Source organism: Siphateles boraxobius, unplaced genomic scaffold, assembly GCF_051911475.1.
Source record: "Siphateles boraxobius isolate OS27281-9 unplaced genomic scaffold, OSU_SipBor_1 65, whole genome shotgun sequence".
NCBI classification, from domain to species: Eukaryota; Metazoa; Chordata; class Actinopteri; order Cypriniformes; family Leuciscidae; genus Siphateles; species Siphateles boraxobius.
The window spans coordinates 9,626,569-9,654,553 of NW_027509192.1; the positions used below are offsets into that span (position 1 = coordinate 9,626,569).

Here is a 27,985-nt window from a genome sequence, read left to right on the forward strand (position 1 = left end):
AGGTATGAACATTTTCAGTCCTCCACATTGGCAGCAGCAGAAATCCATTCAAGGGCAAGGTAGAAGTAATTCAGCACTACCGTCATTCAGCTTTTCAAAGCCATATCAAGCCTGACCCAACTTTTCTTTTATGTCTCTAGGGGGCAACATCACACCCTTTTTTCATTCCAAAAATGATGAAATATTGATCTGCAAAAAGAGTTTTGGGGAGCAGCATACATTTGTGGCATCAGTGACAAAGCCGAGCAATAAGTCTTAAGGCACACATAAGCACCTTAAAGAAGGTGAGTACGGATGTAGCCTGTGTTGGGAATAACAACTTATCAAATAACCATGAGATCAAATTGTCTGTCTGAAATAGTTCCGGACAGCTGAGTCAAAGCAAAGCACTTCAAATATTGATTTACAGCTCTTTTCTGCGAAGACGCCAGTTCATGTTATGCTAATTGTCATCATCGTCGTATTCCTTACGAGAGGCAATTTTGACATAATTTGAACAAGTCAGAGGAAATATATAACTCAATATTCAAGCATTTTAACTTTTTTTTTATCAGCTTATGTTCCCCCATTGGCTTCGAACTACATTATGGATTCCTTTTGAAGGCTCTGATCACAACAATCCAACTCTGACTTGTATGCCAAGACCTCGCAGATTACTTGTTTTTAAAAGTACTTAAGTATCAAAAGTAAAATGTAAATGTCAATGCATTGTTTTATTATTGTTGCATTGTTGTATGTAATCCTAACAGTACCTTATGCCTCTGAATCTATGCCTGCCTGCCTACCCTCATATCAATATCAAATGTATTTCTAGAACGCAGTTCCAGTAGTGGGATTGAATGTGAGATTGAATAAGTGCACTCAATAACGTCCACAATAGTTTCGGACACCCAAATGGCTGTTCCCTCAAATAGGGCCCTATTTAAAGTTGTTTGGCTTTTAGTATGATTATGTTAGCCATACTGTTATCTATAAGCTAGTGTGCTCCAAAACAATGACAAAATTCGCATTTAGAAGACCAAACCCAACGTTGAAAATGATAATTGTCTTTCAAATGTAGTGAAGTTAAAGTAAAAAGTTTCCAGAAAAAATAATACTCAAGTAAAGTACAGGAACTCAAAAAGTGTACTTAAGTACAATACTCAAGTAAATGTACTTTGTTACTGTCCACCTCTGGCTAAACCAAAGTGAAGTCTGAACATGGTCAGAACCTTGTTTAGCTTTTTTTTTTTTTTTTTAGCAAATAGTAACTAATTGATTCCAAAAAGAGAAGGAAGAGGTAGATGCACTTACAGGCAAAGGATAGATAAGTATTTTCAGGTCTGTACAGATTGAATGACAACACGATGCTTATCCTGGTGCTACTTTATGCAGTAGGCTATTTGGAAATTTTCCACTATTATTTTTTTCCTTACTTACATATTTGAATGCTTCTCCTGTGGACATGCAATAGCATTTTGTATCCTTTTATTGGCAAATACAATATGAAATAAATACTATAGAAAAAGTTGAAGAATTGATTTGTTTACACAATGCAAATTGTTTTTATTTATGTGCCCTATGTATGCATATGTATGTATGTAGCCTTTGTATGTATATATATATGTATGTATGTACGTATTTATTTATTATTAATTAATTGTACAGAATATGGAATATGGAAACTATACCTCATTAATTTTGAGTTTTCGAGGTGAGTCCAGCTATGAAGGGGCAATAGACTCTATTAATCCTATTCTTATCTGGACGCTACCATCCTAAAACAGTGTTGTCCAGTATTGAAAAAAAAATTTATTCAACTAATTGTGCAGAGTGTATGGATCACATTTAATTTATTTATTTTGTGTTACTTTATTTATTTATTTAGCTTTACTTTTGTAGAAACTTCCCCAATCATTTGAATAATACTTTATAATCCGTACTTGTATAATCTTTAAAATATTTTTATTGTCTTTTTATCAAAAACATGATCACATTTTCCATATTATGCAAATATAGAAATAGGCAACTGATCCACAGACAATTTTACAAAACAAGTTTGCACTTTAATGCACAAAACAGCAGATTAACATTAATTATGACAGTATCACGTGTTTACATCACAAATATTTGAAGAACAATTTCTTTACAACTTTGCGTCAATGTCTTCAGTCTCTTCACTTAAAAAAATATTAATATAAATAAAAATGTAGTTATTTATGATATATAATGCATATGGATTCCCCAATCTCATAATCCATTCTGGAATGTGTGTTTTTCATCACAAACACTTTAACAAGAAAAAGTTGCAGAGAGCTCCGCGCGGACAATCGCACATCTTTCCGATTCGCGAGCCTTTTCTGATCGCGCACTGCTCCCCCAAATCACACTAGCAAGAGAAAACAGGAGAGATCATGTTACTTTAGCCATTACAGCATTTGAGTCACTGCGTAAAAGCGCACTTGGTAAAGGCTTATGTTTGGATACACGTAGTGGATCATAAAATAATAGGAATTTTCATCTAACAAATACTGTTTATTGATAAACAAATCAATGTTTTATTAAATGATGAACAGATATATAAAACAGCCAAGACAAATATGCAACAGTACCAGTGTTGCGCAATGACCAATGTCGCCAGCACAAGTAACACGCACTTATACACAATGTTAAAATGTATAATATAAATATACCATGGGAACTTGACCAAATTTCTTCTCCCAAGGTGGAATTCGTTTCGTCTGCAGCTTTTCCAGAACTTCTTGCAGAGCCCCGAGCTGGTTTGACAAAACATATTTCTATTCAGTCCCTTCAGTCAAATCTCTTCAAAAACATGCCAATATAACATTTCACACACAAAAAAATCAAGCAAAAACTATTAAAAGTTGTGGCACTTTTGTGTAAATACACGATGTTGTCTAAATTAAGCTTTCTATTGCGCAATAAAAAGATGAATTACTCACAAGCTGTTTTTCACTTGTCAGGTTTGGGTCTTTGGGATAAAAGTCTCTGATGGCTCTCGTGTCCAGTTCCACCTCTATCTCCGGCTCAGATTCGTTCGTTCTGGCTCCGGTCAACAAGCAGAGCAGCAGCGCGCACACAGCCATGCGCGTCCTCAGACTGGAGTTCTCCATGGTCCTGAATGGAGAGAGCGTTGGAACTTGAGCGAGCAACGTCGTTATACGTCTCTGTTAAAAGTTTTGGCGCAAATAAACCATCTCGACATCCTTGCACCCTTTTATGTGCTCCAAAGTGCATGCATTTATGTGATCTGTAGTCGCCCCGCCTTTATCATTGATTTCGTTCGCACGTAAGCGCAATCATTCATTGCGTAAATGCGCTGGAGACAAGTCATCAAATGCGTTAATGTTGCCCCCGGAATGTTATGTTTTCAACTTCACTAAGGACACATCCGTCTATGTGTTTTGACTCAGTGGTGAGGAGCAGATGAAAATACTGCCGGCGCTGATGATTGTATAAGCGCAGCTTTTGAACATTTTGGGGCATGCATAGCTGTTTAAGTCTGATTGCATAATACTTTGTATAAATATTCATATACATGTCCATTCAAATATATAATCTATCTACCTATCTACCTATCACACCACATTTTAATGACTATTATATTTAAAACACATGCATTGTAAATTATGTGGTTGCATAAATTACATTTAAGATATTTGCTTTATTTAGCCTTTCAATGCTTCAGTAACTTCAAATGAGAGCTTCTAAAACATTCTAATATTGAGTCATGATTTGAAGAGGAAGTTTGCTTATTAGTGATTTGAGAAAAACTGAATAATGCTCTCATTTATATGTTTAATTGCAAGGAGCTAAGAGCCATCTGCACTATGAAAGTGAGACCCAACTACTTAAGCACGTCTAGACTCGTCTAAGCATCACTGGGAGGTGAATAAGGTTTTTATATTTCAAGGGGAAAAAAATATTTTCCAATGGAAGGCTTTTTACTTGGGTAGATGTAATAGGCTAATATTTTTGCCCGTCTGTGACTCAACATGTACAGGAAATTATTTTGCAGTTGAATTTGATAGGCTATTTGTGTATCAGCAGATCAAATAATTTCTTCCTGACAACATTCACATTAATTTTGAGAATACATCTCATAGTTAGGGTGTTACATTAATTTGTGGAAATACAAGGTTCCTGTAAGATATATGCCTAGGATTAACCCGTACAACAGTATATATCGGAAGGTGATGGTTTTTAATTTCCCAACAGGACCCTTTAACAATGGGTGTGAGGCATATGACTCACTCTCCTTAGTCCACATTCATATCAAAACATAGACTAACCGATCAATGTCAAACACACCAAGTGTTTTTAGAAAAATTCAGCCAATCTCCTGGGTCCATAAAAAGCTTTTAAAAAACACAGACTGGGGTGTGTTCACAAGGATAAGTTCACTTCCATATTTAGTTTTGTTGCAAAATTCTCATTCTTCGAAATGAAAATGGATGCATAATAATAATAATAAGCTGAAAATAAACTAACTGGGAAGATTTGGCCAATAGCCCCTGTCTATGAGTTTATAAATTAAACAGTGTGGTGAGCAAACTCGTTCTTCTTTCCAAACAGGACTGGATCGGAAATAGAGGTTATGGGTGAATGAAAACCATTTTCATTACATGTTCCTGAACTCATTAAAAATATATACACCGGACAAGAATCGATTCTGAAGAATCAGAAATTTGCGTGCACATATATGGTTTTAATAGGTTTTATCTACCAATAAATATCACTACATTCAGTATCTCTCTTATCTGGATGCTTGGCTAGTCTTGCAAGAATTTAACTAGCTTTACTTAGAAGTACTGTCCAGTTCATGGGTATTGAAGACTAATATTTTGTCTTTCACATATTAATGTGGAAAACCATGGAATATTGACAGTTTATGATCAAAAGGATGTTCGTCATCCATCAACTATCTATTCAGATGTTAAAATGCACATAAATCAAAAATCTGCCAGTGATACTTGCCCAAGGCCTTGGAAACAGGGTGTTTTCACAGCAAGTGCACAGACCTTCAGCTATTTTTAGCACTGCAGTGAGTGTTGAGTTAAGGGGTTTAAAATCTTACCCTTGTTCCACTGCCATATTCGGTCTTCGCTATGGGGCATGATTTGACTCCCATTTGTCTCCTTGGGATCCGCTTATGTCTGCCCACGTCTGCACGTCTTCCAAAAAACCCATTTGCCTCCTCAGCCTCGCAAACTTCATCCCCAGTCCCATAACCCCTGCAGTGTTTGACATACCATGCTTTTCCCCATGATTAGCCTATCAGTCTCTCTGTAATTTATGCATTGAGAAAAGTGCAAAGACATCTGAATTTTTGGTTACAGTTTATAAACGATAAATGAGCTATGTTCAACAGGTTAAAGGTGACGCACAACGTGATTTAGACAAGTAAGTCAATATAGGCCTTCATTCATATCCTGATCGTGGACGGTTTCCTGCACCATAGCCTAGCCTACCTATGGGTGAGTGTCGCATTAAGATAAAATTAAACCATATTACCTGCTACCCCACAAATTACAAGGAGTGGTTGGTTAAAATTATACACTTAAAGGCTACGTATTGGTTTTTCACTTAAAATAGTTAACCCATATCTGTTTCACAGTATCCTACATCAGTCTTTTTGCATGTTCGCGATGTCATCATTGATTTCACGAACATATCACGCGACCCGATTAAATAACTACGTGTCAGTTGGGCACAATCCTTTATGTAGTTTATGCTGAACAGACTGTAGTAAAACTATAAAAACGACATCTTACAATTAACGCATTTTCCGTCAATGGTTTCCCCCTCAAACGCTGGAAGGAAATACAGTACGTGAAAGTTTCTGTTACTGTAAAAAGCGCGTATATTTCATGAGGGGAGCACTGTTCCGTTTATGACTGTCGCTTTGCTTGTTCCTATCCTAAACAACTGGCTAACTTCCTACTTTGTTGCAATATGACAATACCTGTTGCAGTTCATTAAAGACAGTACAGGAATTACAATTGTGGTTATTACAGGTTGTTTGGAATCAGCCCGGCCCCGGTCATAACGAAGTTAAACGAAGCAAGTTACATTTTTCACAAGCTATTAACTCGTTAGTGCATCATATCCATTGTTGCGGAATGGAAAATCGGGACTATTTCTTAATCGTGCATTTAACACAATCATGTAAGATTATCATAAAGTGACAGACACTGAATGTGAACAAATTGCCCATTATAGTGTCCGGTTTAAACACAGACTTCAGGCATTCCACTTCCACTGTTTCGTTTATCAATGTGACAGTCAAAATTAAGTCCCGTGGGGGAGGGGGGAAAATCAGCCAATTGATTTGCCCATTGATCATTAGGCAACACCACAAAACAACTGGCCTAAGAAATGAGCAAGACAAGGTACTTATCAGGTGAAGCACACCCAGATAGTGTTAAACATCTAATTACATCCTGCTTGAAAGAATCAAATGAACCTCTCCAGAGGTCACTAACCTCTTTCCCATCTTGGACTTTCAACTTCCAGTCTCAAAATGCTAGGATGTCACTTTCTAACAGTCAATAAAAAAAATTAAAAAAAACATTAGATGATTTTGAAGGTGAAAAAAGGCTTATTTCAGATAATGACACAATTGTGAATGTAATAATATTTAATAATAATAAATTTTATTTAAAGGTGCCTTTTAAAAAACTCAAGGAACCATACAGTCACAAAAAAGACAGCAATACAACAAACCAAAAGCTGTTTAATAATACATAATATAATATGAATCAGAGAAAGGTAATTTAATTAGATACATTTTAAGATGATATTTAAAAGTAGTCAGGCAATCTCTTTCTCGTAGGCTATAAATTGTGAAAGAGAATTACAAAGAGGAGGAGCAGCACAGCTGAACACCCTGGACCTTATGGTGACTAAACGAACAGAAGGTACAACCAGGGAAACAGATGAAGAAGATCTAAGAATACGCTTATTAAGGAAATTGGACAGATATGAGGGTGCAAGATTGTGAAGAGCTTTAAAAGTGATGAATCTTACGCTACTCGATATTTAACAGGAAGACAGTGTTATTGATAGAGAAAAGGAGAGATGCTCAATGGAGGAGGTTCTAGTAATTATACAGGCAGCTGAGTTCTGGACCAACTGAAGTTTATGAAGAAGTTTGTGAGGCAACCCAAATAGGAGAGATTCGCAATAATCAATACGTGAAGTGACTAGAGCGTGTACAAGAATGGCTGTGGAATTGGTTGTGAGAAAGTGACGAAAATGGCTGATGTTCCGTAAGTAGAAATATGTAGACCGAATAACATTGTTTACTCTTTCAAAAGACAATGTACTATCAAGGACGACACCCAGGACTCAGACTTAACCTGAGTAGATGGGGAGATTGTAGGATTATCAATGGAGGGTGAAAAGCTGTTGGATTTTTCCAAAGTGGATTTAGTGCAACACAAGAAGAACGCCCGTTTCATCAGTATTCAGCTCGAGAAAATTGCATGAAAACCAGGATTTAATCTCTTGACAGTCCAAAAGAGAAGTAAGAAGAGTAGAACTGGACAAGAAGAGCTAGGTGTCGTCCACATAACAATGAAAGCTAATACCGTATTTCCTAGAACTACGTAAAAATACTAAAAAAAAAAACGTAACCAAGAGGTAGTAAGTAAATGATAAATAAAAGAGCGCCCAAAACAGAGCCTTGAGGGACACCAGTGAAAATAGATGAAGAGAATGATCTGAAGAGATAAGATCTAAACCAAGTGAGAGGGTCACCAGTGATGCCTATAGAGAATAGTCGATCTAGAAGAACTTAATGGGAAATAGTATCAAAGGCCGCACTCAGATCAAGTAGGATAAGTATAGTAGTCCAGGATTAGCTGCCATCAGCAGGTCATTAACACCTTTCACAATGGCAGTCTCTGTACTATGCAATTGAAGAAAACCAGACTGAAATTTTTCAAACAGGTTATTTCTTTTAAATAGGTGAGCATGAACCTGAGATGCAACAACCTTCCAGGATTTTTGAATTAGGATCAGCGCCCGGTTTCTTGAGTCTTGGAGTTACCTACTATAGTTAGTACCTACTATACATTACATATGACTTGCTTAAATAGTCCGGAATCAAAAATCATGTATTTATATTAAATAAATAAAAATATTTTTTTATATATGTATCTGAAGTGTTATACAAGCAAACTCATTACCACAAATGTCAATTGCATTGCTAGATTGGAGATGTTAACCGACAGGACAAATGACACAAGGCAACACTCATAAGGTTCTTGAATTCTCTTGCTAGCTAGCAGCAGTTGTGTGTATTTACTGGCCACCGCAGAGCTGTTTCTCATGTCTCAGGCCTGAGGAGACAGGATGGCAGAACAGCCTTTGATGCTTACAGGCCCCTGAATTTAAAGGCCATGTCACTTACAGCTGTTTTCTACATCTGCCCAATTCCTCATTCTGACAGGCAGATCAGCCTCAATGCAAGTGGCTGGTAGCAAATTTGATTTTATCAGCGCCTTAGGTGTTAACCTGTCATCTTGCTTTGCGTTACTTTTCATGTCAGTAGAATGGTGCGACCATCACTTGAGCAGCCCCAGTGAAGTTTTTCTCATAAGCTGCTTTGTCAGACATAACTAAATGATGTTCATTTACTTTGGCAGGAATTTGTGTTTGGAGGATTGCCATGATTAAAGAGGCGAATAACGAGAAATAACACTTAAGGAGATCATAGAGAAACTCTTCAAAGGCCACGTTTTTAACAATCTCTGAGATTTCTGGGCTGATTATGGGTGCCATGTGACATCATCAGCTCTGCGAAGCTTACAAAATACTGCAGATATTGTATTAAACTGCATGGCGCACAGTATTTAGTATGACTCTTGAAGGGGAATGCATGCTCAAAATCTGTTTGTTATTTCAGTTTAAGCTTAATTTGATATAGTGTGTTTCCAGGCAAGAAAGTGTTTAATTACAAGGGCCCAAGTAACTATGCAAGGATATGAGTTTGTGTGCGTGAAAACGAGAGCACATACCCATTCTTTGAAGATGAATCCCTGTAGAGGTCTCTCTTTTCCTGTGTGGGAGAGACCAGGCCTCATTATCTCCTCTCGATTCATCCTCTACTCCCATATCACCAGTGAATATCATCATGTGCTCGGGATGTACACGTTCAGATGGGCACAGCTGCTGCGTGTTATAGTGCATTACACGTGGGTGTGTGAAAAAACCCAATACTCAATTAAAATGCTGGTAGTAGGGAGGGAAATCTGCTCTAATACAGAACAACAATGGCAACGATGCATTGAAAACTGCTTGATTAGGGTTGAAATTTGCTCAAAAAGACAAGGAATTCCCAAAAGTTTAATGTTCAATTGGTTTGTATTAATATTTCTTTAAGTGCATAACCCTAAATGTTTTTAACCAACTTCAAACCATTTATGCATTCCCTTTGTGTATTTACACCTCATTTACCTGAATAACACCATTCGTTAAGTTTGATATATGAAATTAGCATTTATTTATTTTGCCACCACATATTTGCATATGTTTATACTAGATCTCTAAAAATTATTTTAAGTTAAGTATTTTGACACATATTTAAATTGACAATTGTTCAATGATTCCAATATTTAAATATTTGCTTTAAATATGCTTATACAGTATTCAAATCTGGTGTTACAAGAAGAAATCTTGGAGTCCAACCTTTCAAATGTATATGTGATATCAGAAAAATTAAAATAAATAAATCCACAGTAGGGCAAGTGGTTGGGTAAACAATAAAATGAAATAAACCCACAACCCTATAGGACAAATGTTTTGGAAGATAGATGGAATTAATAATAATAATAATAAATGGTTTCTTCTGTCTCTGCTTGATATCTTTGATAAAAATGTTCATTCTGTAAACATTTATTCGAAGTGCATTGAATAAAATGATTTGCAGATCATAGCTTTTACTCCAGAAACCTTTTGAATTCATTTCATATTAGAGTAATGTCATCATAAACAATAAAAGTAGGATATAGCCCGAGAATAGAAGTGTTATTGTCACTGTACACATCTGTTTGGTGTGGGTCCTCTTGGGTAATTAAAAATATAACATTAATTATTAAACTGATCTTATAGATATACAATGGTATCAATATACAATACATCAATGTGTAAGTCTTAAGGGCTTGAGGGGTTTCATTGCTATAGGCTGATCTGAAATATGATGTTGCTAGCAGAAGAGATAAATCTGGCTTAGTATAAGTAATACATCACCAGTTTTAATCTGCAAAGGAGGTCTTAAACTAATATTCATGGTAAACACAGAGACTTTGATTTATATGTAAATCTACAGTGTAGCTGTAAGCAAAACTTTGTTTAGCTAAGGTGTTTATTTTTGAATGTATTTTCTGCACTTCCAGCAGAGGGCCGTATTTGAAGTCAAGGATGAGAGCTTGCATATAAATTCTTCGTTTCAGTGACTCAGAGAGACTTACATGAAAAGCCACATTTAATAGCTAAGGGCGGCAGTTGAATGAAGTAATCCTGCAATTAACATATGTCACACAATGACTTTAATAAATACTCATCCCATTAAACAGTGTTTAAACCATGACATATTGTGTGGCTCTATGGCTTTCAGAAAAGCAGCTTCGTGAAATATGACTTCTGTAGACGAAGGGCCAGCGTGTCCTCCCTCCCACTCTTCTTCATTTAGCTCTGAAAGAGACTTTTCTCCTCAATTACTACTAGGATTTCACCATCCACAGGGCATAAATCATTCGCACAGTCTCGTAATAACAACATATGTCTTCATGACTGTGTTAATGACAGCGTAAATTGGTTTAATCAAGCCTAGTTGTACAAGTACGAAAAAATCCTTGAGTCACTTGTAGTAAATCTAAAGATCGAAATGCGAAACAACCTATGGAGTTCTCATGATTTTAAGGTTACATAAATCAAAATGCAATCTAACATACATGTGTGCTTTCCTTTAGAATGCTTTAATATGAATATACAGTGGGGCCCAACAGTCTGAGATGACTAGACAATATGTTTCTATTTGCATTTTTAAATGTAATAAAACTGTTTAATTATAAATATCAACATTTTAAAAAGTGAAATGTAAAGTCTATATACATTTTTTCAAATATTATACAGTACATATTAATTATATTTTCAATTTTTTATAGGTTTACATTTTGAGTGTGATCTTAAGGGTACATCACTAAAACATTAAGAATAGAAAATATAAATCTTACCATCATCTAATTGTAACAGTAAAAGTGGTGAATTATAGCCTGTGTTGGTGCATGACTAAGTAATTAGTAACATTTCTCTTGAAAATCTAAAGTAAGGGATTACTCTTCATTTTCCTGTAATTTAATTAGTTACTTCTTATGTAATTGCATTAAATACTGTATAAACACTAGCGGATTCAAAATCAAAATTGAATGTCTAATGATAAAATGTATGTTTTTAATGTAACCCTCTCCCTTTAAATACTCTGGTCACATCAAAAATATTTTTTTACAATTCTATACTATTTATTTGAAAGAATTAAAATTGCAGTTTCATGTCTATTCTTGTATTGTTCAACTGCTCCAGGTTGATATGGGATTTTGAAAGTAATTAGTAACAAGTAATGTAATACTTTTTAGAGAGAGTAATTAGTACAGTAATCTAATTACAATGTTGAAGATGTTATTAATTAATTGTTTTTTTTTAGAGTAACTTACCCATCACTGATTATAGCTGATAAACTGGAGCAGAATTTATTATTTCAGGTCTCATTAACCCTTTCTGCTTATTCACAAAACAAACAAACATCTTAATGCAAGACCTACTTCTATGCGTGTAATGTTATTGTACAACAAGTGTAAGGATATTTCTGACAACTAATTTTTAATTAACATTTATAGATGACAATGAATTTGTTTACATTTCATAAGGCCTGTGGCACTATGCAACATCGGTTTATTACAGAACGAGCTCTGGGAAACAGGCAAATAACCAAAGATTTCCATTTATGGAGAGGTTATATTGCAAGAATAATGAATGTAGGAGGATGCAGAGCTACGGCTGAGTGATGAAATGTAAACATGTTTCAGTCCTCATGGCTCCTCTAATAGAGGGATGCCTCATATGTCACTTAGTAAAAGAAATAATAGAGTGTTTGCATCTTCACTTTGTAATTAACTTCAAAAAGTAATCAAAACCATATATGTGTCTCATTTCTAATTTTACTTTTACATCAAAAATCTTTGCTTGCTTTTCATGCATGCGTGAACAAAAAGAGTTTGAATTGCACTATGCCGTCTGTGTGTGACGCTTTTGTATTATATATGCCGTCGAAAATTACTAGGAACACATTCTTGATGTCCAAAAACTATACTACATAGGTTTAAACTGAATAACAAATGCAGAAATTAAGACTCTAAGAATCTTTAATATTCATTGAAGGGCTCTTAGCGAATGTCTGATAACTATACTCATTAGGTTTCTCATAATGAACACATTTGTCACTGGTGGAAGGCTTCAGGCACAGCTGTGGTCTTTAAAAAAAGGCAGGAGATGGATAATTGTCCGGAACTTTAATGCCATTAAAGAAATATCCACTGCAGTGTGCAAAACCTCCATGAATTTCTTATGGACTGTACCTATTTTAAATATTACATGGAAAAATATACTTTGAGACATAAAATATGTTGTTAAAAATAAAATTTATCCTTTTTGTTTGTGCAAGGGTGATGTTAGCAGGGCAAGTAGCTAAAACTTGAACTAGAAAAAAATTCGGTAACACTTTACAATAAGGTTCATTAGTTAGCATTAGTTTATGCATTAACTAGCATGAACTAACAATGATCAATACATTTGTTACTGTATTAGTTAATATTTGTTAACGTTAGTTAATAAAAATACAGATGTTCATTATTTGTTCATGTTAGTTCACAATGCTTTAACTAATGTTAACAAATACAGCTTTTGAATTTAATAATGTATTAAATATTGAAATTAATATTAACTAAGATTAATAAATGCTGTAGAAGTATTGTTCATTCTTAGTTCATGCTAACTAAGGTAGTTAACTAATGAACCTTATTGTAAAGTGTTACCAAAAAATCTTATTTCTGAGCCTTTTCAGTATGTAAATACTATAATAAATATAAGATCATCATTTCCCCATCCTTACAAACATGTTTTCACTGCATTCAATATTCTCAGCAATTGCATCCTTATTACACACAAAATAATTAAAAATGGTAAACACACAAAAATAACATTACATTTTATTTAACAAAAACCTAGGCTTAATATAATATTGCACGGTTTTAAAATGCTAACTGTGACATGTAGAAAATGTGACTTTTTTTTTTTGAATATGTGGTTTAAAGGGATAGCTCACCTAAAAAATGTAAATCTGTCATCATTTAAAGAAGATATTTAGAAGAATATGGGTAATCAAACAGTTGATTACTCATATTGATAGCCACTATCAGACTTCCTTAGTATTTTTTTCCATAATATGGAAGTCAATGAGGCCCATCAAATGTTTGGTTATTGACATTCTGACGTTCTTCAGAATATCTTTTGTGTTCAGAAGAATAAATAAATTCATACACTTTTGAACAACATGAGGGTGAGTAAATGATGAATTTTCATTTTTGGGTAAACTACCCCTTTAAAGCAAACAATCCATTTCAGTATATCAGCCACTAGCTTCTGTCCTCAGTTTCTTCAGGATTTCCTCCTGGCTGACAGCTGCAGTCACCTTGATAACCTTTTCTCTGGATTTTGAGCCCTATGGTGCAATTGAAACCATATTAATAATTAATAATGTCTCATTCTTCATATTGGGTAGAACACATTTAAATACACTATATGCTGACCTTATCTAATGATACTTGACTCTTCTTCAGCTCCAGGACTTTGGATAAATATCGCACCAGTTCCGCGTTGGCCTCTCCGTCTGTCGGAGGAGCAGCAATGGCGACACCCACCGCCTCCTCGGACACATCTGGCACAAAACAACGGTTGTGGTGCATGGACTCCTCATAGATAAGAGCTATTTCTTTGTTCATATATGTATGATACTCTACCGGTGATTGCGTTTTGTTTGGCCCCGGGTTTAGCATGTATTGCTATTGCCATTGTCCCGTCTTTAACTTTAGTTACCGGGCCTGGAGGTGTCTCTGATGGTTTGGGGTTACTTTTGCTCTAAATGGGAATAACGTTAAAATGAACTTGTTACAAGATTAATCTCTTTAATTGACAGTCAGAACACCATTGTACTACGTAAATACAAAATTAAAGTCAACACTTGACTCATATTAAGGTCAAGAGCCATTTGTAATCACATTTTGGCTTGTAATCACTACAAATACATTCATATTCATGAAGAATCGATTGTAGTATGTAGGTTAATTATTAATGAGCCCTACCGTCTTGTCCTTTTTAGGCATGGTGTTGTATTGCGAGTAAAGTGTGAGTTTCCGCGTCAAACGCATCCGACTGCACGATGCTGAGGGGTGTACGAGTGGGAAAAAAGATATTCGAACAAAACCGAGAATTTCGGAATGCATAAGCTAAAAGACATAATCTTGAGTGAAAGTGGCCAGTATGAGTTTCTTGTGATGATAGCAGTTTGCAGGTCGCGCGCATGTCAACAACACATGGATATACGTTTAGAGCGTCAAATATGCGCACTAAATGCGCAGAACAGTGTGCAGTTTTTTTTGCTGCAGTGTTTGAGTAGATATTTCATCTGCTGGCATAAATTACATATAATATAATATTTATAATATAATATATATTATCAGAAATATACATACACACACACACACACATATATATATATATATATATATATATGGATTTATATATATATGGATTTATATTTATATATATTCTTGTCTATGTGTGTGTATATATAAAAACATATTTATTATGCATTATATATTATACAAATATAATTACATAAATAATTAATATTAGTAGTAGTTTTTTGTTGTATTGTTAGATGCAGTTGTAGTAATAATAATAATTATAAAAAATTTAATACATTTACTTGTATTATAATAATTAATATAAGAGTATTACATACCTGATAATAGTAGTAGTGATTTTAGTATTTGTATCAGTGTAATAATACAAATATTATTAAATAAATAACTATTATAAGTAGCAGTGCTGATTTTATTAGCATTATTAATGTAATATAATAATATCAAAATTAAATTCTCATAATATATTAAATATATTATAATGCATATTATTAAATTATGGTTAGTAGTAGTGTTGATTTTAATAATAATACAAATAATGATTATTGTTGTTGTTGTTGTTATTATTAATAATTCTTTAGTTGTTGTTTAGTAGTATTTTTGTTTCTTGTCTATTTTGTTCTCCTGTTATTTACAAAGTATTCCTTTCCAGAGATCCCTCCTCCAAGATGCAGTTTAGTTCCTCCTATTTTCATCCAGCTAAAAACTGGCTGTTCACACTGAGACTGGCTCAAACACTTTGTCTGACTGTATGCACAGCTGTCAAAGAGACTCATCTTTGTCTCCAGGTGCTAGACAAACACACCATTTGGATTTCTCAACTCTAGTTGATTTTGCCTTTACCAAAGCACAAAGGCAAGTTTCAACATGGAGAACAGCTTAAGCCACGAAGCAGAGGAAAATCCCTATCTGTGGTAAGAACTGTTTTAACTGTTTTTAAATACAGAAATGATGTTTTAATGTGTAAAGTTTGAGTTTTTTCCATTCAGTTCAGCCCTGAGTGCTTTAATTTAAGTAAAATAAAGTACAAAATATATATTCTCTCATCAAGCACTCAGGCACAGCTTTGGGTTGAGCTGACAATTGATAACTGTGCCAGATGTTTCTCTTCATGACTAGACTTGACTTTACACAGACAAGCTTGCTTTGATCCCAAGGTCTTCAGTGTATATTTACAAAATCCTGTGTGGGAATTCTATATTAATGTAGTTTACTGATGTTTTCCAAACCCAAAGGCAAGCTGTCAAGAAAACACTTGCACTTCAAACTTTTTTTAATCCATACTCGATGAGACGTATGCTTTCTATAGAAACCCATGTGAGCACATAGTACAAAAAGTTTTTCAAGTTTTCAGAGAACACCGTCTCTCAGACGTAAATGGAGAAAGCGCTACGGAGGCCTGGATGGCAACAAACTGCTGGAGCCAAATAAGGAGGACGAGACAAGAGGTACAAAAACGAATTACTGTAACAGTATATCATTTAGATGCCGTGAACTTGGTGATTTCCCCTGACAGTGACCCGGGGTGTGGGGGCGTCACTTCAGCTCGCGGAAAGTGTTTATATTTATTTTGATCATGGATCATGGGTCACTGCCAAATCCCAAGTATTACCACTCCGCAACACTGATCTCACATTAACAGGAAAACTCGTAGATCAGTGTGAGAGAGCTTCTGAAACTAGGCCAAATTAATGGGACAGTTCTGCAGACGGTTTAATTTAACCCGGCTTGTGGTCAACATCTGGGCCATAAAAATGTGCAAAGGCAGTGGGTGTGTTCTGGGAAAAGTGATGTGGCAGACACTGCCCGGTCCCCCCCCCCAAAAAAGTCGCTGTTTGGATTTAAATTGGCAAATACTTAAGAGTCAATGCTTGGATCATTATTGCAGTGATTATTATGTTTCGAACATGTTATATGTTTGGCAACAGTTCTTCTAACTATGGAATGTGTAGCTTTTCACTTAAACAACCATGTAGGAAGTCATATTCCAGGATCACAATGTCAAGATTCATCAGGCTCAAATTATGAAAGAATGGTTGGAAGGAAGCATGAAGAATCATTTTCACAAATGAATCAGCACCTCTGAGTCCAGACCTTAGATTCATTGAAAGTCTTTGGGATGTGCTGGAGGAGACTTTACAGAGTGCTGGACTGTCAATACAAGATCTTGCCCAAAAATGGATGCACCTCTTGATGGAAAAAAATGTTGGGATGATATTTCCATCAAGAGGTGCATCAATTTGGTCAAGCAGCTTGTTTAATTTTTATTTTAATCACTCAGTTGTCCTCGGAAAGCTAATGACTTATAATTCTTTCCTTAAATCACACAAGCAATTAATAAAACCATTTTACAAACGGTTGAGTTTTTATATGAATTTCTACAGCATTTTCACAATACATATTGTTTCCTTGCAGAAAATCATGTAGCACAGGCTTGTGGCAAGGAATAAAATTCCTTAGACTATTATGGAGCACACTGGCATTGCTTGGTAAACCATATTTATGTTATGTGGGTTTCCTTTAAAAGAAACACAGTTTCACCCTGAGGGGTGTAAGCAATGTCTGCATAACTTCGTCTGGCATGTACAACCCTAGCTGGGCACAAAATCAACTTCCTGAGGTGAGGATGGCTGTAAGAGCCCTCAAAAATGCTGTTGTTGCAAATATCTTTTACATAATTTATTAAAATTGCTGTGGCCATCCTGTTTATTAAAGGCATAGTTCACTCAGAAACAAAAAATGGAAATCACTGTTTTGACTGCATGTCTTTCTTCTGCGGAACACAAAAGAAGATATTTTGAATAATGTTTTAACTGTTTTTGTCTGTACAATGAAAGTGAATGGGGTCCAAAACAACACTGTTTCCCATTGACTTTTATTTTATCGATACAAATATCTTTTTTATGTGTCTTGCACAAGAACGAAAGTCATACAGGTTTGGAACAACATAAAGGAAAAATTAGTTCATTTTTGGGTGAACCATGCCTTTACGATTTGTTGTTCTTTTGGATGGAAGATTAAGAGTAAAAATAGACAAATTACATCCGTTCCCTATATCCACAGCGCCATGGTTTCATATGTTTTAGCTTACAAAGAGAGTTATTGTGTGGGATTTGCTGAGGTTTTGGACTGACACAAACAATGTCTTAAATTCGCAAGAAACTTGGTGTCCTAGATTCTAAAATAGCCTCATATACATTCTTTGCTGAGGCAATGCTTAGTGGTTTTCAACTTGGAAAATCCTTTTTAAATCTCGCACTCACAAATAAGCACTAATCTTAATCTTTAAACCTCTCTCAAGATTTATCAAAGGAGGATTTTTCTTATCCTTGGTTTTTATTCTTTTACCCCCCACTCATTCAGAGAATGGAGAGATGACAGATGCCCTCACAAACAGGAACGCAGACCCTGTGAAGTTTACTGTGTCTAAGGTACGTGCTGAGACCGGTATAATTGCTCTCATAACCACACCCACACATAAACTATAAAACAAACCTGGAGGCGGAAACTATGGCCAGCATTATTAAAAAGACTTAGGCCAGGGACATTTCAATACACCTGTGTTAATGTGCTGTTTTACTGCTTTCTAAACTGAGACTCATTCAGCTGACGTTTGCAAAAGAGATGCTCTGATTTAAAGCAATATTCCAAAGTTAAGCTCAAATGGTATAATGTTGATTATTAAAAAAATATATTTTGACTTTTTTTTAATGGTGAGGTACTTGCAATGGAAGTGAATGGACAATTTTGGAGGGTTTTTAAAGCAGAAATGTGCAGCCCATCATATTATAAAAGCACTTTGATTAATTATTATGTTTAAACTTGAGATCTTTAAAGATATGTAAATAGGGTTTAACTTAACTGCTAGCTGAATGAAATTTTTTTAGACACTTAATTGCATGTTAATTGCATTTTAATAAAAATTAAATTAATTTAAAAAAAAGATTATAGTTTAAATTAATATTAAATGCAATTAGCTGGACTTTTAGCTAAAATTAGCTGGAATAGGTGCTTTTGACCCACTTTTAATTAGGGCATAAGTACATCTTTATATGTAATTTCATAGTTACTAATTTGAAATATGGTTTAGTGTTGAATGTACTGACATTCAACAGTACCGGTAAACTAATATATTTTAATGTAATTCCTTAATGACTAATTTGAAATATGGTTAGTGTTGAATGTACTGACATTCAACAGTACCGGTAAACTAATATATTTTAATGTAATTTCTATGGAAATGTAATTTCTATATGAAATTGATATTTTGAAATAAACTTTTGTAATGATGTTGTAATTTAGAACATTTAAAAATATTTAACACTACAAAAAACAGTACAGGTAAAATTATAATCAAGTATTTTACATGTGCTTTAGGATGTTAGTCAGCAAAACAAGTATACTTCATTATAGAGCACAGCAAAAGGTTATTCAATGATTTAAATGTACTTTAAAGTAAAACTTTTAATTTGACATTTTTACAAAGTGCAGTTTTTAAAATTGTACTTAGTCATGAAAGTGTCTCTCTTTACTACAAGTGCACTTTCAATACAATTAAGTGCACTTCTTTTTCACAAGGATATAGGTTACATCATGTGGCTGTAATATTGAAACAGTGAGCATTTTAATGTTTACAAACTGGCCCCATTCAGCTCTATTGTATAGTGCCCCACTGTTAGCCCTATTTCCGCTTCTTTCTTTTTCTTTTTCAAATTAAGGAAGAAATAGATCTTCAAATAGACATTGAAGACAAATTTTCTGTGCTGCTTAGCATGTCTGTACAAAGGCAAAAAGTTTGCATGTACCTCTGCATGTAATAAAATCCCTGCCCTTTAGACGTTGTTACAGCTTGAGGCTAAAATCTGTTAGCTAGCATGCTGACATGAGAGAATAATATGTCTCAATATATTTCCCCACAAACCTAAACACCTGCAATTAGTTAGACTTCAAAAACACGTCTGGCACCAGCATTATGTTGTATGTATTTCATCAGCCTTCAAAAAGTGTAAAACACTTAGATAAGCTAATTCATCATTACATCTAGGCCCATATAAAAGCTAGTTCTCATTCAAGAAAAAATAATGCACACAAATGCAGGCTGTTTGCCTGATGCTAATATAAAATAGTCTATATATAGTACATTTTCCCTATGCAGCCGAGCTCTCAATTCATGTTTTTTTATTTTTTTATGTTACTAGGAAACAAAATCCACAGGGAACATTCCACAATCTGTGCCAAGAAATACCTTTCCATCCCAGAGGCCAGTCAATTACGTCTCTCCAGGCTCTACAGGTGAAAAAGCAAAATAAAACAATATGTGCTCTTATCTCCAGTCGCACACATGTCTGCCTCCTGTTAATTCCCTTTTGCTTTTATGCACCTTTGTACACTTGCTTCCTTTTGTTGTAATTATTACAGCTCTCATGAAGCAGCGGTGTATTCATATTTCTCAAACATTCTGGTTAGTGTTTGTTCTACACTTCTAACCTTAAGTACTAAATATCTGCAGTTAATTGGGCATTCACTGCTTGTCGTATGGACTCCATTCAAACATTGTTTTGTAGACCGCTTCAGTGTCGTTTTTTAAATTATTTTTTAAACTTTTTAAAAAACAATGGAAGGTTAAAGTTCGAAAATCTCTCAATGACTTTTAATTGACTTTGAAATAACATGTGGCATTCTAAAACAATGGTGCCATTGTTATATTTGCATGCTGAATTGTGATTGGTCTTCATTTATGCATCTATTTGCATTACAATTGTGATTGATTTCATCTACCATACTGTACATATTTAATTACTGCCTTCCCACTGCACAGTAGCTGGCTTACACGCATTTAGTCTTAATCATGCAAATATCATAATGTATTTTAAATGACATATGACATTATATTACCAAAGCATAATTGGTTATATAAATGTTATATAAATATAAACATTTATTATATTAGGTAATAGTATATAATATAATTTAAGCCATAATTTTTTATTTCCTTTATGTAATATTTGATGTTCACTACCATTCAAAAGTGGGTTTTTTTTTTAATACTTTAGGAATGAAAACATCAAGGAACAGTTAAGACCTTTACAGTGTTGTAAAAGGTTATTTTGACCTTCTATTCCTCAAATAATCCTGAAAGAAAAATGTATCCTGGTTTTAAACAAAAATATATTAAGCAGCACAACTGTTTTCAACATTGATAATGATAAGAAATGTTTTTTGAGCATGAAATTAGCATATTAGAATGATTTCTGAAGGATCAACTGACAATGAAGAGTAATTATGATTAAAAAATCAGCTTTTCATCACTGGAATAAATTTACATTTTAAATTATATTCTAACGCATTTTATTACCGAATGGTAATTTAAAATTATAATAATATTTCACAATATTACTGTATATATGAACAAATAAATGCAGCCTTGTTGAGCATAAGAGACTTCTTTAAAATAAAATAAAAACCACACTTTTGAACGATACTGTACAGATAGTTGCCTAGCAAGTACTGTCTGGATTCATTTTTCCACACTAATAAAATTCCCATTCTTTTCCCTAGGCATGCCATCTTTTATAAGCAACGGAGGCACAAAACAGACAGTACCACAGCAGGACAAACTTCAAGCTAGCCAAGCATGGCAACACTTGGGCCGACCAGAGACCCATCATGGTCATTTTAAGAAAAAAGTGTGAGTCTCAAAGCATTCGCTTAACATGCTTCACAAGCTACTAGCCTTACAATATGTATATTGACTGACTATACACAACACATTGTTCTCCAAAAGGGCCGCTGATGTGCTCTTTGATAGTTTCGCCTCTGGGGGAAGAGTCAACTGCAATCCGTTTTTTGAGGTACTTGAGAAGCAACATTAATATTGGGTAATATTCAAAAGTGCAGGATGTCATATCTGTCTGTACATTGACAGGCCCTGTGGAGCTCAGGAATCATCCGAACAGACCCGCGGATTAAAGACTGCTACAGCCTGATGCGGAAACTACAGGAAGCAGATGGAACTGTTGACAGGAACACTTTCCACAGGCCAGACAGAATAGACCAATAGTCAAATCACGTCAAAGAACATTGTAAACGCTCCTAATATTTTGTGCTGCTAATATGCCTTATTTCTGAACATCTTGCAGGTGCGTGACAGGCTTTGTGTCTTTCATCCTGAAGGCATTGCAGGGAAGATTTGTCATTCCAGATTTCTCTACCTTTGCAGAGGAAACACAAAAGCTGTTTATTAAATGCAAACAACTGTCCCCTGTGAAGGTGCGTCAAATCCGTTTCCGCTGTTGTTGTTCTTTTTATATAACAGTCTGGTGTGCAAAGAGGATTTAAAGTGCACAGGTTATTTTCTAATTGATTTTTTCATGAAAAGTATTACAACGTGACTCATATCCTGTGTATTTATGAACAGGAGAAAGAAGACGTAAGAGAGAGCAGCACCAAATGGGGCATTTCAGTTTGTACTGTGGATGGGCAGAGGTAGTCCTGTTCAAATTATTTGAATATATATATATTGTCAGGAGCTGTGTAGGCTGTAGTAAGCACAGAATCATGAAGGATAACAAAAGGAGACTTTAATAGTAAATTCCACACGTATGAGAATCACAGGAAAGAAGCTCAAGAAATAACCACGCTTAACATAAACACAACCACATTAACATTGACGATAGCGGACAAAGATATTAAGTAAACGCATGGCTTAAATAGAAGGAAGTGCTTGCTGTTCAGTTGTATAGATCAACTGAACAGAAACAGATGCGTTACGTAGAACTAATTAACAGCCAAGGAAACCAACTAGAGAATATAGGCAAACCAGAACAGGAAAAACGGATCCAAAACACAATGAAACTAACCCAAAACAGACCATACATGTTACACACATATATACTACCACCAAAATATCAGTTTTATATTAATATTAAGCAGCACAACTGTTTTCAACATTGATAATAATAAGAAATCGGCTACAGAAAAAAAGAGACTGCAACGGCCTATGCGAAAACAAGGATAAATATCGGAAGGGCTTTTGAAAGGTAAAAGTTAGATTATATTCCAGTTTTAAATATGCATCTGATTAAAGATACGTGTGTTTGTATTTCAAAGAGAACGAGTTCTAAGGAACATTAATTTGTTGGTATGACAATCAGAAATTAGACTGCACAGAAATGGAAACTGAGCTACAGTTAGCCCTAATACACATTAAATGTAGTCATGCAATGCTAATGTTGTTAACATTAACAATTTGAGAACAAAGTATAATTTGCACAGTTTGACGTGATATGATAAAGCAATCGTTAGATTTAATCAGTGCGATTTACGGCAATGCTTTTTTCCCCTTTGTTGGTCAGAACAAAAGTGGATGTTACTTGTTCAGATGACATTTTCCGGTGAAAATTCTTATGTTGGTTAGACTTCCAAAAAGTAGAATCTGTGATTCCGAATGACAGTATCCACACCGGCGCAGTGACTGACAGCCGCACATTCTCCTCAAAAAATTAATTCATCCGCGCTGTGCCGTGCCGAGGCACAAACCACGTAAAGTTGATAAAACCGCGAATAACTGGAATCGCAGATTTCGATGGTGACAAAGGAGAAAAACTACGGACTGCAGCTTTAAAATATAAGAATTTATTTTAAATTGTAATAATATTGTACAATATTTTTGTTTTTACTGTTTAAACTTCTGAACAATATAGAATATATATATATATATATATATATATATATATATATATATATATATATATATATATATATATATATATATATATATAATCATTATAATTAATATTTTAAAAAACATTATCTTTTTCCGTAAACTTCATTATCTTGGTTGAATTTATCTTAACCACAGCTACAAGTAAGAATTGAAGGTTCAGCTGTAGTTCCTTATATTATATTGTTATATAAATATATATTATATAAACAAATATCTACAATTTCAACTATAAATCTTTTTTTAATACTCAAATTTAATGTTATGAGTTCAGTTTGCCTGATGAAGTTTAAATGAGATCCTGTTGTTTTTGGACTAGACTTTCCTTAGGAGACTGGGCTGAACCTTGCATTCTGGGAGAGATATCCTGGCCTCTCATATACGGCCTCGCGGTGGACCAGCAAGGATCCGACTACGTGCACAGATTTGTTGGAATGGAGGAATATTCCAAATATGAGTCTCTATTTACCCTGACCAAGCAAGGTAAGTTCACTCAGTTCAGTCCACAATTCCATTACCTTGATTTATGTCCAATTCTGGATTCGAGAACAGTTTGATGTTCAGTTCAAAGATTTTTTGCCTTTGTTACAGTAAACTTGTTTACAGGTATTCCTCATAGTCCGTTGGTTGAGACAGGAGCCATTATCTGCACTTCTTTATTACAGGTAACAAAGATGCTTGTTTATAAAGCTACAAAAACATACTTTTATTGACTCTTTTTGTCCTAAAATAGCTGGCAACCAGACAAGTCACTGATGAAGAAGAAAAGTATGAGTCTGTAAGCTTAACTTTTACATCAGCCAGCTACATATAATAAAGAAAGGCATAAACCAATCTTTCAAGCAAACCATTCTCATGCAGGTTTTGAATATCATCAGAAGACTGTGCAACAAAGAGCATGCAAACCTAAACTGCACCAGGTATCTCTATGAGAAATTGATTTTTTTTTTCTTCTGTGCGGTTGTTTTCTTCTGTTTATTTGTTGGTGTTAATTTCAACTGTCAGCATTGCCATTGCAGTTATCAAACCTTGCGAAAAGACATCATCCGTCTCCACGCTCTTTCATTTTACTTGCAAGAGAAGAAAGTGAGTCCTGGATAATTCCTCGTACGATCAATTTTGTTTCTACATGGCAAAACTCATCTGTTTTTAATAACTAAACCATGCATTCCAGTGCTTTCCGGAAGGTGTAGGGATCAATTCTACACTGGATTTACTGTTACAGGTATTCATATTGACATATATTCTTGAAAAGGAAGACTACGTGATTACATTTTAATTTTTCATATATATTAGTGTTTATCGACAGAAGTGACCTGCGAGTCCGGCGCGGCATTGGCCGCAACCCTAGCTAATGGAGGACTGTGCCCTCTGTCAGGTGACCAAGTGATGTCCCCCCACGCTGTCCGCAGTGCACTCTCCATGATGCAGGTGGCTGGAATGAATGATTATTCCAGAACATTTCATTTCAGGGTGAGTTTGTGACTAAGCTGGTATATAATGAGTCATATTTGTGTGATATATTGCAGGCTTAGCATCAGCTCAGTTTCATTTCCACCAAAATACAGTTTAAATTTACTTCCACACATAAGAGAATAGTTTGAGTAATTAAATTTGCTTACAGTTTCATCTAATTAAACTAATTAACTAATTAAAACGGCCCCAACCCTGCCACATTAATTAGCAATAATGGTAACAATGGTCAGTAATGAACATCAGTGGAGGTGTCCATGAATTAAACAATGTCTGTAAGAATTATGTATTCCCCTACTGCCCTCTAATGGAGACAATCCAAATTGCTTTATATTGTCACATTAAAGGGTTAGTTCTCACAGAAATGAAAATTATTTCACAATATACTCACCCTCAAGCCATCCTAGGTGTACAGTATATGACTTTCATCTTTAAGCCAAACACAATCGGAGTTATATTAAATAATATCCTGGCTTCCAAGCTTTATGATGGCAGTGAATGGTACCATTTTTCAGAAACCCCAAAAAGCGCATCTATCCATCATAAAAGTAATTCAACCGGCTCTATGGGGTTAATAAAGGCCTTCGGAAGCGAAGCGATGCATTTTTGTTGGAAAAATATCCATATTTATTAAAAAAATTAATGAGAAGTGTCTGAGGAGCTTGAGTTTGTTGCACAGCCTTATTTGTTTGAACCGCGAGAGCCGTCTACTCTCTCTCACCTAAGCTTACGCTACGCCTACATGCTAGGTCATATGCTTGACTCTCTCGTGAACGTGCAGACAGGCGTTACCGGAAGCTAGTGAACACAGTTTATAAGTAACAAATATGGATATTTTTTCTTACAAAAGCACATCGCTTTGCTCCAGTATGGATTACTTCTATGATGGATGGATGCACTTTTTTTGGCTTTTAAAACCAAATTGTACCATTCACTCCCATTATATATCTTGGAAGAGCCAGGATATTTTTTAAATATAACTCCGATTGTGTTTGGCTGAAAGAAGAAAGTCATATACACCTAGGATGGTTTGAGGGTGAGTAAATTATGGGACCATTTGCATATTTCACAATGGTAAACTGTTGAGGATTTTAAGCAAAATTTAGGTTGGGTAATATATTTGCATTCAATATCATCCTGCAATACAGACGTCTGTGCCTGCCAAGTCCAGTCAGTCTGGTGTTGTGCTGATCGTGGTTCCTGGAGTTCTGGGACTCATGTGCTGGTCACCTGGGCTGGACTGCAATGGGAATTCCTGGAGGGGTGTCCATTTCTGCGAGGTAAGATACTGGATCAATGTACAACATTTTCATGTGGTAAGCTTGTTTAGTGAGATTTTACCTGAAAAGGTTTTAGAATTTATGTTAATGTAAAACATCTTGTTTAATATTTCCTGCTGTTTTGTTTTTCCTTTTGTTTGGTTTTTATTCTTATTGGATTAATGCAACCCTTGTATTTTTGTAACTCTGTTTTTGCCATTGAGGCTATAAAAAGTTATATTTTCACTACTGTATTAATGTAAAATTAGAGTTTAGTCCATGTTTGTTTGCTTCTATGTTTATCTAAATACTAGTGTACTCGTAAATTCGAATGAAATTAACTTTTAGCAGATATATGAATTTACAATTTTGTTTTTCTCAGTCCAAAGACTCACTTTGATGACTCATCCTGCACTATAAATGTATGGCCAATCAGATTCTCTTTTGTGCAATTATCCCTCTCTCATAATAGCATCGCCTCTGACTAGCCCTCTGACAAACTAAGCCTATTGTCTATTGAAAAAAGGGCCTGGTCTTGAGAAATTGGCAACTATTTATTGTCTGTTTTATCAAAGGAGCTGGTTTCAACCTTCCAGCTGCACAGTTTTGACATCAGGACTCCCTTCAGACAGGTGCTGGGTTACAGACAGTGGAAAGTGGAGTCAGAGGTCTGGTTAATTATTTTTAGCTTACAGAATTTTATTTAAATCATTTATGTAGATTCTAGACACTGTTGGTGGATATGGAGGTAAATAAATATATTGCTTTCTTGAAATACAGGGATACCAAATCATGAATGTACTGTTAGCTGCTTACAGAGGGGACATGGTGTCTCTGCGAAGGTAGGATCACCAAGATATGATATGAAGTAGCAGTATCTCACAAAACCTGTCAGATAGTACACTCACATTCACACTCGCACACTATAGCTAAAAATGTATATTTGAGTTAAATTTGTTAATGGTGAACTATACTGAAACCAAGAGTTGATTCTTCTTTCATAGGTACGTTCTATCAGGAGCAGAAGTGAATGCTGTGGATTATGATGGCCGGTCAGCGCTGCATGTCGCAGCTTCTGAGGGCCGTCTGGATGTCATCAAGTTCCTGGTGGAGAACGCAGGTGCAAACTGCACACTCAAGGACAGGTAACTTTGCGAAAGTCGTATAAGATATGACTATTATCACACGTCAGAGCATTTACCAGCCAACAGGACTAATCTATACTGTGTCGATGTTCACAGGTGGGGTAACAACGCATTACAGGAGGCCATGAGATGCAATCAAGACCCTGCCATCCAGTGTCTGAAGAAATACACAGATTATGAAGAGAGTTTATTAAATACTAATAACTCATTGGGTGCATTCATTTAGAATTGATATTTACATTCGAGATACACATGTAGATATAGATTATATTTAGAATGAAGAGGAGGTTATAAAGAGCAGCAATGGCTTGGATGGAAAATTCTCTATTTTGGTGGCGACAGTCCCAGATAAACTCTCACTGCTTATAAGGAATTATTGAAAGAGACTAACCTTGTTTTCCCAATAAATTCTGCATCTGCGTTCTGCACAAATTCCTGTGAAATCATATTTGTGTTGTAACTAATGGATAAACAATTGAACACAGTTTAACTGTGTTAAGGGTATTTTCCTAAATGGTTTCCTAATGGTTGGGGCAAGCTGTCACTTTTTTTATCAATGTTGAAAATAGTTGTGCTTTTGTTTGTTTTAGTTTGTTTGGTCGATATAACGCATCCTTGCTGAAT

The 27,985-nt window shown here is 35.1% G+C and overlaps 3 protein-coding genes across 8 annotated transcripts; 1 reads left to right on the plus strand and 2 right to left on the minus strand.

The window, feature by feature from the left end:
- Positions 1-2,065: 2,065 nt before the first annotated feature.
- On the minus strand, positions 2,066-5,806 carry cart2 (cocaine- and amphetamine-regulated transcript 2). Of its 2 annotated transcripts, XM_077209909.1 has the most exons (5): positions 5,775-5,806; positions 5,078-5,286; positions 2,943-3,117; positions 2,673-2,756; positions 2,066-2,368 (listed from the first exon to the last, which is right to left on the minus strand). In XM_077209909.1, exons 2-5 carry the CDS (start codon positions 5,092-5,094, stop codon positions 2,261-2,263), a joined length of 384 nt encoding a protein of 127 aa, XP_077066024.1. In that variant the 5' UTR covers positions 5,095-5,286; positions 5,775-5,806; the 3' UTR covers positions 2,066-2,260. The 2 variants fall into 2 exon arrangements, with proteins under 2 accessions (XP_077066024.1, XP_077066025.1); XM_077209910.1 differs by lacking the exon at positions 5,775-5,806 and having other exon boundaries at positions 5,078-5,395.
- Positions 5,807-12,553: 6,747 nt separating this feature from the next.
- On the minus strand, positions 12,554-14,692 carry cunh15orf40 (chromosome unknown C15orf40 homolog). The gene is made up of 5 exons (XM_077210787.1): positions 14,421-14,692; positions 14,079-14,196; positions 13,869-13,996; positions 13,116-13,780; positions 12,554-12,780 (listed from the first exon to the last, which is right to left on the minus strand). The coding sequence occupies exons 1-4, from the start codon at positions 14,559-14,561 to the stop codon at positions 13,688-13,690; spliced, it is 480 nt and encodes a 159-aa protein (XP_077066902.1). The 5' UTR covers positions 14,562-14,692; the 3' UTR covers positions 12,554-12,780; positions 13,116-13,687.
- glsl (glutaminase like) lies at positions 13,903-27,793 on the plus strand. Of its 5 annotated transcripts, none has more exons than XM_077210781.1 (22): positions 13,903-14,018; positions 15,415-15,676; positions 16,110-16,210; positions 18,126-18,193; positions 19,961-20,054; positions 21,321-21,450; positions 21,547-21,613; positions 21,688-21,800; positions 21,902-22,031; positions 22,180-22,247; positions 23,804-23,967; positions 24,091-24,149; positions 24,218-24,262; positions 24,346-24,404; positions 24,504-24,570; positions 24,659-24,709; positions 24,781-24,957; positions 26,106-26,237; positions 26,792-26,884; positions 26,997-27,058; positions 27,221-27,361; positions 27,458-27,793. In XM_077210781.1, the coding sequence occupies exons 2-22, from the start codon at positions 15,630-15,632 to the stop codon at positions 27,585-27,587; spliced, it is 1,998 nt and encodes a 665-aa protein (XP_077066896.1). In that variant the 5' UTR covers positions 13,903-14,018; positions 15,415-15,629; the 3' UTR covers positions 27,588-27,793. The 5 variants fall into 5 exon arrangements, with proteins under 5 accessions (XP_077066896.1, XP_077066897.1, XP_077066899.1 ...); XM_077210784.1 differs by lacking the exon at positions 13,903-14,018 and adding an exon at positions 17,290-17,382 and having other exon boundaries at positions 15,565-15,676; positions 16,117-16,210; XM_077210782.1 differs by lacking the exon at positions 13,903-14,018 and having other exon boundaries at positions 15,479-15,676; positions 16,117-16,210.
- Positions 27,794-27,985: the final 192 nt, after the last annotated feature.